Here is a 10,709-nt window from a genome sequence, read left to right as displayed (position 1 = left end):
AAAGGAGGTGCGTGTGCATCTTTGGGAACTGAAGGAGTATAAGGAGATTAGTGCATTGCTTTGTGCTGGGGGCGTGTGTGAGTCTGTGTAAGGTCTGGGAGGGGCGGCAAGTGTAGCTGTTTTGGTGCCCAGTGGGTGTGTGTGAGGGGGTTTGTAGGGTGGGACTCCCACCCAGGAGTGTCCAGGGTCCCTCTGCCTGGCCTCTGCACAGTCACTTGACTCTGTGTCTCCATCACCCCCAGCCCCAGCTCAATCCCCCGAATGAAATGGAATGAAATGAGGCCACCGTGAGAAACCGGACCGGCTTTGCATCTCATTTACATAAATATTTATTAATCGTCATTAAACTGAACAGAAACACGCAATGCACTTCGGGTGTCCGACGGGAGTTTCATCTTCGCTACAAGAGGAAGGTAAAATTGCGTGTGAGTGTGTGGGTGAGTGTGTGGGTGTGTCGCCTGTGGGTTTGCATCTTTGCATCGTGTATTTGGACGCCTGATCTCCTGCTTCCGGTGGGGAGAGGTTTTCCTTTTGCCCCTTTTTTGGGAAAACTCCAGAAGGAGCCCTCAGCCCTCTCCTCGCCCACCTGTCCGCCAGAACCGAGAGGACGCCTCGACAAAAACTCCCTCTCCAGCCACCGGAAATCGCCGGGCGCCTGGCACCCACCGAGGCACAGTCGGGCAGGGGCGGGGCTGCCCCCAGGTCTCGGTCTCCACCTTTACCCCAGAAAGGGGTAGAGGTGCCTGCGGGGAGGTGGGGGCTGGCGAGCTCTCTTCCCTCGGCCCCGGGACGCCCGCGCCGGGCCTGCGTGTGCGTGCGGTGTGGTGTGCGTGTGTGTGTCTCTCATGCAAACCCTCCCTCCCCAAACCGACCCCCCCAACAGTTTGCCATTCCATACAAATTTGGAAACAGGATTTTAAAAAACAGCATGACGCACAACGGGGACGGGGCGGGGGAGGGCAGTGGCACTGGGGCCCCAAATCTCGGAGTCACTGATTGTAAGAACCTGGGGAGGGGAGGGGGCGGCGCCGGCCCCCACTTCACCAAAGTGCACAGATCCGCGCCTGGGCGGCACGTCCCCGCGGGCCGGGAGGGGCATCCCGGGGCTGGGCCGGGCCGCTAGGCTCAGTCAGAACCTCCTTGCATAGATATTTGTGTCTTTTTATTATTGGTAGTAGTATTTTTTGCCTTTTATTGCTTCTAAAAGTTCTTACTGCGTTTTTTTCTGCGATCCGGACTCTGCGTTCGGCCTCCGTCGCCTCTTAGCTTTTTTTTTGTTTGTTTTTTGTATGTATGTTTGTTTGTTTGTTTAAAAAAAGGAAAAGGGAAAACGGATTCTAGTTACAAATTGTCTTGGCTTCTCTCTTTCCTCTCAATCCACATTCCCTCCCGCCAAAATTAAAATCACAAAACGCTGAGACTAGGGGTTAGGGGTGAGGGCGTTCTAGGTCCGGGCTCGGGCGCCCTGACTTCCGCCCTCTTCAAGAAAGAGGGGGCGCCCTGCTCCTCTCTGCCTTGGCAGCTCGGTGTCTGTTTTAAAAATAATAATAAGGAGAGGAGGAAAACAGTATCCCACAGCTCAGCTGCCCCCTTACCAACGCCTTTGGGCCTTCAGGGAGGAAGGGGAGGAGGAAACCTAAGTGTAGGGATTGGGAAGGAGGGGCGGTGTCTCCAGGGAGTGCCCGAAGAGGGGTCCCTGGAGAAGTACTCCCTGGGAAAGAGGAGGAGGGAACTCCTTGGGGAGAGAGAAGGCGAGTCCCCTGGGGGAAGCGAGGCCCCTGGGATCGGCCACCCACAGGTAGGAGGGCCGAGCTGCCCAGGAGAGCCGCAGGACCGGCGGCCTGCTCCCCGCGCCCGGCGCCAGAGTAGGTGGGGGTGCCCCCGCGCTCGGGATGAGGGGGGGCTGGGGGCAGGGGTGCGGGCAAAGGCAAAAGAAAAAGAAAGGGGCGGGCGCGAGGTCTCAGTTATGGAAAAACGCGTTGAGCTCCTCGTACATGGGGCCCCGGTCGTGGTGAAGGTGCATATCGTAAGACAAGAGATTCTCCGAGTGGACGCCCCCGCGCACAGCCGACGAGCCGAAGACCAGCCCGTGGCCTGTGGGCCGCGAGCCGGGCAGCGCCGAGTAGTGCATAGAGTAGTGGTAGCTCTTCTCGTGGTCGGGGGACGAGTCCTGCTTGAGGGAGAAGTTGCCATTGAGACAGAGTGGGGGGCTGAGCGGGCCCTCGTACTCGGAGCTGTTGTAGTCCGGGCTCGCGCCGCCGCCGCCCGCCGCCGCATACAGCGTCTCGTAGGCGGCGCAGTAGCCGTGGGTCCGCAGGGCGTGCGCCGCGCCGCCGCCCAGGCCGCCCGCCGCCTGGCACTGCGCGCCCGCCAGGCGCGAGCACGGGTACGGGTAGGGGTGCATGGCGAACGGGCCGCCCGAACCGTGGAAGCGGCCCGTGCCGTCGGCGCCCTGCTCTGTGAGGAAGTTGCGCGAGTTGAGCTGCAGGCAGCCGGCCACCAGGTTGGTGGTGGGCTGCGACAGACCCTTGCACAGCGTCTGCACGTAGGACACCAGGTCGGGCCGCTTGCCGGAGCGCAGGATCTCCGAAAGCGCCCAGATGTAGTTCTTGGCTAGGCGCAGCGTCTCGATCTTGGACAGCTTCTGTGTCTTGGAGTAGCAGGGCACCACCTTCCGCAGGTTGTCCAGCGCCGCGTTCAGGTCGTGCATGCGGTTGCGCTCCCGCGCGTTCGCCTTCTGCCGCCGCAGCTTGGAGCGCTCCAGGCGCGCCTTGGTCATCTTGCGCTTCTTCGGCCCGCGCTTCTTGGGCCGCTCGCCCTCTGCCTCGTCCAGCCCTTCCTCCTCTTCCTCTTCCTCCTCCTCCTCGCCCCCCAGCTCGCCTTCCTCCTTGACCTCGGCCAGCGCGGCCTCCGGCACCTCGTCTGCACGGAGAGGTACTGGCTTGGCGGCCCGGGCGGGCCCCGGAGCCCCGGGCCCCGGCGGAGGCGGCGGCGGCGGCGGCGCGTCGCCCTTGTCGCTCCTCGGCTCGTCGTCGTCGCCGTCGCCCCAGCTGGCGAACTTGGGCACGTCCGAGAGGAGACCGGGCTCGCTGAACAGGCGGGTCAGCATGGTGCCTGAGGGCGCCCCGCGGGCGGGAAGGGAAGACAGCAGAGTAAGGGGCGCGCTGGGGTCTTGCCGCCCTCCCCCCAACCCACCTCCAACCCCAAGTCTGGTGCAGGTTCCTCCCCAGGCGGCCCGGATGCCCACCTCCTCCGCCTGCCCCACCCAGAGCCAGCCGGCCCAGCCCTGTCCCGGCCGCCCGGGATCTCGGCCCAGGCCCTTTCCCCAGCGCTGGGCCCCAGCTCCGCCCCTCGCCTGAACGAGGGGCCGCTCCCCACGCTTGGGTTTTCTCTAGGTCAGGACAGGGACTGAGCAGGGGCTGTAGGGAACAGATTTCTTTGCCTGGGGAGGCGGCGCGCTCGCCCTGAATGCCTGTTCTCTCCCGGCGGTGGAAGAAGGCTGGGCGGCCGCCGGTGGGGACAGCTGCCCCGCTCGGCGGCTCTGGCGGCCCGGGCCCCTCGGCCCGGCTCCCCCGCCGCTCCCGTGGCTCTCACCCCCACGCTCCCTAATCCAATTTGCAACTTGGCCGCACGCCGCCCCCGGCTCGGCCCCCACCCCCGCAGCCCCAATTCCAGCGGCGGGAGGATGGTCTCCTCCAGCCGTTGCGTCCCCAGCTCCCGGAGCCGGCTCCAGGCGGCGAGGACTGAGGAGCCCGGGCGTGGGGAGGAGACCGAGAGAAGCGAGACCCGTCCGTCTCCCCTGCGGCTAGGGGCCCCCTTCCCCTCTTTAAACTGCCTCCCTCCCACACGGCTCTTCAGATCTCGTTGTATTTCGGGATTGACGGGAAAAAATCCAAATTTGTTTGTTTGCTTCTCTTTCTTTTGGTAGTGGGGAAAGGTCGCAGGTTCCTCTGGGACAACTATGGGGGGTTCCCATCTCAGCCTCTTCACCACCCCACCCCCCTCCATGATCCTTCTTCCCCCCTCCCCAAGCCCATCGCAGGCAGAGACGCCTCCCTCCGCAGCCCCCTGAGCTGCAGCCCCTGGGGGAGAGGGAACCCGGGGCGCCTCCGATGCCCACCCCATGAGGGGGCATCGTCCCAGGAAGAAAGGATTTGGGGACCTTCCTGTCGCCCGAAGCAGCCCCCCAAACATAACCGGCAGGTCAAATCTAGCTCCCTTTCGGACAACTTACCTCGGAGAGGAGTCAAGGGGAGAGGGGAGGGGAGGGGGGGGAGGGGGGCAAGAGAGAGAGGGGGGAGAAGAGGAATCTTCTCGCTTATTTCATTGTTCCCCCATCTTCAGGGAGCGGGGGCAGCGGCTCCTCAAGGCGGCGGGCGCCGGCGTCTTCAGAGCGCCATGCGAACCGCGGAGCGAGTGTGGCATCTCTACCAGGCGGGGTACCAGCCTCTATGCCAGGCCATATGGGCTTGGCACGTCACGGGCAGCAGCTATCACATGAGAGACGGTGATTGGCATGCGTCTGCATTGGGGGAGAGCCGGCTCCCCCGGGACCCGCCGCCATCTGTCACTCTCTACTCCAAAAAAAAAAAAAAAAAAAAAAATTAAATAAATAAAGGAAATAAATAAATATCTCTGCCGCCCTCCCCTCCCCGCCCAACGCAGGGAAAGCAGGGATTGAGAGGGAGGTGGGAAGAATTGCCCCCCTTGGATATAGAGCCCCCCACATGGGAACAATGAGGTGGCAAGGCTGGAAATTGGGGGTTTGTGGTGGCCCCCAATTCTGTGCTCCCTGCAGGGTTCTGCTCTGTCCATTTCCTCCCTTGCAGGCCCCAAAGGTAGGTCAGGGACCAGACCCTCGGGTCTAGAGAAGGGACCTTTATGCTTGCTCCCAGCCCCCAGAACCTCCTCAGCCACAAAGGGACAGCTGAGGCCCCCTCCCAGGGTGGGCGTGGGGGGCGTCCCTGGCCCAAGCCCCATAGGTAGATGTTGGCACCATGCCATCCCTCATCCCTGTCTGCCCCTCCCCCACCCACTCTCACGCACACACAACATATGTGGCTGCACGAAATTCAAACCAAGGGAAAGACAGAGAAAAGGAAAGACTTGCCTGGATGTCTGTGCCTCTGCATGGGCGTGTGTGTGTCTGTGGGGACGTGTGTATATCTGGAGTCAGCTGATGGGAGAGACTTCCTCGGGTGTTTGGGGGGTATATGTACATTTGGGTGAGGGTGGAGAGGAACCCCTGGGATGAGCCTCTGCACCCACCATCTGGGAATTAGGGAGAAGGTCTCAGACTGGATTCCTAACCCAGAAACCCCTCCCCCCTCCCCCCCGAAACATCCCCTTGCCTTGCTAGACAAATGACCATCCCACCAGTGGCTTTTTCTCCTGACCTTCTGACTTGCTTATTTGAGGGAAGAGCAGGCTGGGCTGGGAATAGCCCAAATTCCTGGAGGAGACTCAAGCATTCTCCTCCTGCTGCAAAAAGTACTGAAAATACTGAAACCAACTCCAGCAGTCCTGAGAGAGACCAAGGGGAGGTGGGGCAGGTCAGACAGGTGTCTTGATAAGAAAGGTCGGAAATTGCCGTTTTATCTTAGAGCTCATCTTTCAACCCTCTCACTGGGCCAGACGCAGATGTAAATGGCAGGGGTTAAAGGAGGTAACTTCACACACACATACATACACACACACACACACACACCTGCTCCTCATTCTGTGGTGCAGAAAATGGATACACACCCCTACTCAGATAGATAGGTGTGTGAGCAGGTAATCGCAGCCAGGTGTAGAGAGACCCTTGCCCACACACTGATTCAGGCAATTCAGGGTTTCAGAGTCACCTTTCGTGTCCTGCCCCACCCTTCAGCTTACATTTGCACAACTTCAATTATACCTTAAGTGCACACACTTTCATGTCAACCATGTGCCAAGCACTATGCTGGTGCGAAGACTAAGGCTTCACCCTCAACCTGGGCAGATACAATTTTCTCCCTCTAGGGAGTCTTGGCCTGGTAAGACACTGATTTGATGCCTGGCAGAAGGAATTAGGTTCTAAATAGAGGCACACACAATGGTAAGGAGGCCTTGGAGAAGGGGCTCTGGTGCTGTCTGAGGCTCTCAGAGGCACTCGGCCGGAACAGAAAGGAGCCTCAGACCGCACAGTCCCAACACCTCCCTTTACAGAGGCCTATGGTGCAGACTGACTTGCCCAGGAACACACAAGCAGAGAACCCAGGGAACTGACTCCCAGCCCAGTGCTCCTTCTACAACCCCACAATCTGCCTCAGTGGTCACTGAGAATGAGAAGTCGATGGTAAGTTTTCCTCCATTCATGCATCTAGGTCTGGGAAGTAGAACCCCACCCATGGCAGACGGTCTGGGGCATTCTGGACATGGCAGAGAGAGAGGCCAAAGGATAGGCCTCAGGGGGAAGAGACTCAGGAGTGCTGGGCACAGCCCCAAAGGCTTTACTGTCCCTTTACTGAGGGTGGTGTCTTCAACCCTGGCACATGGCCTTTCTTGAGCACCCCAGTTGTGTGATTTTGGTTACATGCACATGCTTTGGGCTCTGATTTGTGGCCTACCCCACTTATCAGCTTCAAAGAATGCTGAATGCCCTGAGCAAGTTACAGAATGTCTCTTAGCCTTGATTTCCCCAGCTGTAAAATGGGGATAATTATGCTACCCCCCCCCCCCCCACAGAGCTGTTGTTAGTACTAGATGGGATGACACCTGTAATGAGTTTAGCACAGGAGAGCAATCTAGTGAGGCTCCAATGAAGGCCAGCTCTCATTTTTATTTTATTAAAGCACTTTGTAAACTGTAACAAGCTTTACAATGTTAATTTCTTGCACACATCACCCCCCCCCCCCACACACACACACACACATTCAGAATGCTTTGTCTATATAGGAACTGAGTTTTGGTTGAACTAATGGGTGAATGAATGCATGAGTCAGTGAATGAATGCTTCCTTGGGGTAGAAAGATCCCCCTGCCTCTTCCTTGGACGTGAGGGCTGGGTTCAGCCTCACAGGCCCCTGACCAGCGCTGCTTTCTGCTCTAGGCAGAGGCTGAACCTTGCTCAGGGTAAGGGAGCCCTTGGAAGGTCCTTCCATCCCTCCCTGGCTCCTGTCAGGAGCGACCCATCTCTCTGGTCTGAGAAGCCCAGCTCAGTGCCTCGGAGAAGGAGGCCTGAGTGGGGGCAGGGGAGGTGTACCTGGCTGGTATGGGGAACTCCATCCCTCTCGGTCTGCTTCCTGCCCCTGTCTTTCCTTCCTTCAGAAAAATGGAACAAGTTTTTCTCACTCGACACATTTCAACTTTTTTTTTAGAAGATACAATAAAAAACAGGGGAAAATTGGAACAGAGGGAGGTGTAGAATGGGCCCGCCTCAGACATGGGCTTGAAAGAGGTACAACACATGCATGTCCACACACACAAACAAGCATGAACATACAGGGACATACATGCTCCTCTCTGTACACCAAGAGATGCAGAGATGCAGCGACAGAGAGACAGAAAGAGCCAGAAATGGAAGGAAGGAGACGGAAGGAGAAGGACACCCAGAGATGCCATCTGTTCCTCCCCCTGGCATTGGGGGAAGGGAGTTGGTGAGGGGCCTGGTCCCCTCCGGGTCTCTGAGAGGGAAAGGGGAATGGTGGGCACCTCAGCCAGGCCTGGAAGAGTCCCATTTCTGCTGCCCACCCCCATCCAGGGCGCTGGGAGCTGAGGGTCTGAGGTTCCCATGGAGACATAGCCCCATCCCAAGGGAGGCCACAGTCTGGGCACCTAAAATGGCTGCCTCACAGGGGTGGCGGCCATTTTGTGCAGGCTTAGGTCCCAAGCGGGGCAGGAGGGTGGGGGGGGCGGAGAGTGAGGAGTAGAAAGACAGGGAGGGGATAGGTCATTCCTGAGCAGTCTAGGGGAATCTTGCTCAGGGGACAGAATGAATGTTCTATAAAATGCTCTCATTACACCTCCTGCTCCACCAAAATAAATACACACACACATAAATCTGTAAAGGCTCCACTCCATTCTGACACCCAGAAGGACACTTAGCCAGCCGCCACCACCACCATGCACCGAGTAAGATTGGTGGGGACAAGTGTGCGGGAGAAGGAGACTTGATTTCCCACCAAAATGCCAAGCCATGGGGAGCAGGTGGACTACAACCCAGGTGTCCATTTCCCGGCCTCAGCATCTCCCTCCATCTCCTGGGGCCTCCCTGGGCTGAGGTGGGCGGGCAGGTGAAGAATGAGGGCGGAGCGTGGTGAGGAGGGGGCGGCCTATCCCTCCCACCCCCACCTCACATGTGAGGGGAAGGGCAGGAGACCCTCTGAGGGGCTGTGCTCCTGGCTTTAGCTGAGCTGTGGAGGGAGGAGGAGAGGGAGGGGCAGGCTGACACTGCCCAGACGGCGCCTGTTCCATCAGTTCGAGATGCTCAAAGCTTCTTCCTGAAGCATCAGAGCACCTGCCACCCCCTCCCCCAGCTCCTGCCCCACCTCAAGCCCAGAAGGACCTTGGGGGAGGGGGACCTGCCACTTCTTCCTGGCTCTGGGGTGGGCACCTGCCCCGCTGCCCCCTCCCCCCACCCGCCGCAGTGTTCTGGGGAGCGGCGGGCACGCCAGATGGCGTGGCTGAGAATGCGGCGACGTTGCCGGGAGGTGAGGGCTGGCACGGGTGATATGCGGCTGCGTGCCTTGTGGTGCCACCGGGGAGGGGGAGGGGGAGGACCAGCGAGGTGTAGCCCCCTCCTCTGTGCTGACCTCCTGTCCTGACCTCCAGCTCACCACCAGCATGCTCCTCCACTTCCCCTGCCTGTTCCCTGGGCTCCAGTCTGGGCCTAGGCCCCACCCAAAGATGGGTGCGCACACACGCCCATGGGGCCAGGTGTGACACTGAGAGTCCTGGGTCAGACCTCTGCTGCATTCTTCCTCCGCTCTCCAACCTCCACCCCCAACCCAGGACAAATGGCAGCAGGGAGAGCAGAGATCAGCTATTCCTCCAGCAAAACCAGCCGCCTCAGGATTGTTCCCTTGCTCCAAAAAGGGAGTGACCTTTGCCCCATAACCTTTGACTTCTGGCTTCTGAGCCCTGTTTTTCAGATCAGAGCTCCTTCCCTGATGGGCACTGGTCCCTGAGTCTCCCTCAAACTCATCCTCATTCCTTACCAAGATGCTTCTCAGACACCTCCTCCTGAGAGCCCTCCCTGACCTCTCCAGGCAGGGCAGCTTCAGTACTTACCACCTGTGAGGAGGATCCAGTTACTCATCTGTCTCCCTGACTCCACTGTGGTGGCTACCTGTTTTATATTTCAATAGCCCAGTGCTTCACACAGATTGCATTGAGTTGGTGCTCAACAAATAATTGTTGCATTAATGCCTGGCTGACTTAGAGGGTTTGGGGTATTGGAGGCTGTCTCCCCAGAATCTCCTAAAGCAGTAAGGCCCAGGGTCCCGGGTCAAGTCCAGAGCCACCAGACCCCTCCTCCTGCCTTTTGCACCGGCGGACTTGGGATGAGGGGTCACAGATTCCCCGAAAGTGGCCCTCAGAGAGAGGGCTTAGGGCGCGGAGGCTGACCTGGCAGTGCTCAACCCCCACTCCTTGGACACCAAGCTCTGGTTCTGAGGCCACATGAGGCCCCCCACTGCCTCCCCCGCCAGGGTGTTCCTGCCCAGCTGTAGACCCCGGGCCTGGGCCTCACACCTCTCAGCAGGCTCAGAGGCCTTCTCATTCCTCCGCCACCCCACTCCTACCCTGCACCGGGTGAATGCAACTCCCGGAGGGGAGGGGAGACGAGGTCCAGGGACACGGCTGAGTCCCACTCCCACTGCCTTTTTTTTTTGCTGATGCTACTCCCCAAAGCCACCCCCAACATCTCAGAACCCTTCTGTCTTATGGACCCAGCCCAGGTCCTCCTCCTGGGAAGCCCTGACTTCCCACAGGCCCTCACTCCTCTGGCTTCCTGCACAGGGCCAAGACGGTCTGTCCTGCCCATCCCATCTGAAAGGCAAATCTGAACGTGGTATTCTCCACTCAGATACCTTCAGTGGCTCCACATCACCCCTAGGATCAGGCCGTGCTCCTTAGAGACACCCCTGATCTGGCTGCTGCCCAACTCTCCCTCGACACTTGTCCCTGTCTGAGCTCTAAACTGCTTCTGCTTTCACGAGCCTCATGCCTATAAGCCTTTGCTCAGGCTGTCCTCTCTGCCTGGAGCACCCTCTTCCCTTTAGTCCCCTTTTAAGCCTAAGCACCACCTCCAGGAAGTCTCTCTGGGTTAGATGCCCCTCCCCAGGCTCCCCTGATGCCTTCTGCACACCTCTACTGGGGCACAGGCCATGGCCTTTGCCTCATGGGTCTCTCCCATCTGACAGCACATCCACTGAAGGCAGGAACTGGGCTCAGAGCCTGGCGCATAGAATATCCTCAATAATGGTTGTGGCACCAGAGGCCTGTCCTTCCACTGCTGCAGGAAGTGCCAGTTCTACCCCAGAAACTGAATGCTGCAGCCAGAGCACAACCCCCACCCCCAGGAAGCTCCTCCTCGAAACCCTCCCTCCTTTGCCCTCAGCCTCCCCACCAATCCTGGCACTGACTTGGAAGTCAGCCGTCCCCTCTGTAAAATGGGCATGGTAATGACAATAAGACCTGCCTGCCCAGACTGTCGTGCCAACCAAGCTAACAGGTGTGAAAGGGCTG

The 10,709-nt window shown here is 59.1% G+C and overlaps 1 protein-coding gene across 1 annotated transcript; it reads right to left on the bottom strand.

Moving 5' to 3' along the window:
• Positions 1-313: 313 nt before the first annotated feature.
• Positions 314-4,574, bottom strand: NEUROD2 (neuronal differentiation 2). The gene is made up of 2 exons (XM_070562143.1): positions 4,235-4,574; positions 314-3,114 (listed from the first exon to the last, which is right to left on the bottom strand). The coding sequence occupies exon 2, from the start codon at positions 3,107-3,109 to the stop codon at positions 1,961-1,963; it is 1,149 nt and encodes a 382-aa protein (XP_070418244.1). The 5' UTR covers positions 3,110-3,114; positions 4,235-4,574; the 3' UTR covers positions 314-1,960.
• Between the last annotated feature and the right edge of the window lie 6,135 nt (positions 4,575-10,709).

This window comes from Equus przewalskii, chromosome 10 (assembly GCF_037783145.1).
Source record: "Equus przewalskii isolate Varuska chromosome 10, EquPr2, whole genome shotgun sequence".
NCBI classification, from domain to species: Eukaryota; Metazoa; Chordata; class Mammalia; order Perissodactyla; family Equidae; genus Equus; species Equus przewalskii.
Note: the sequence above shows the minus strand (reverse complement) of the source record. Positions and strands in the feature narration are given on the sequence as shown.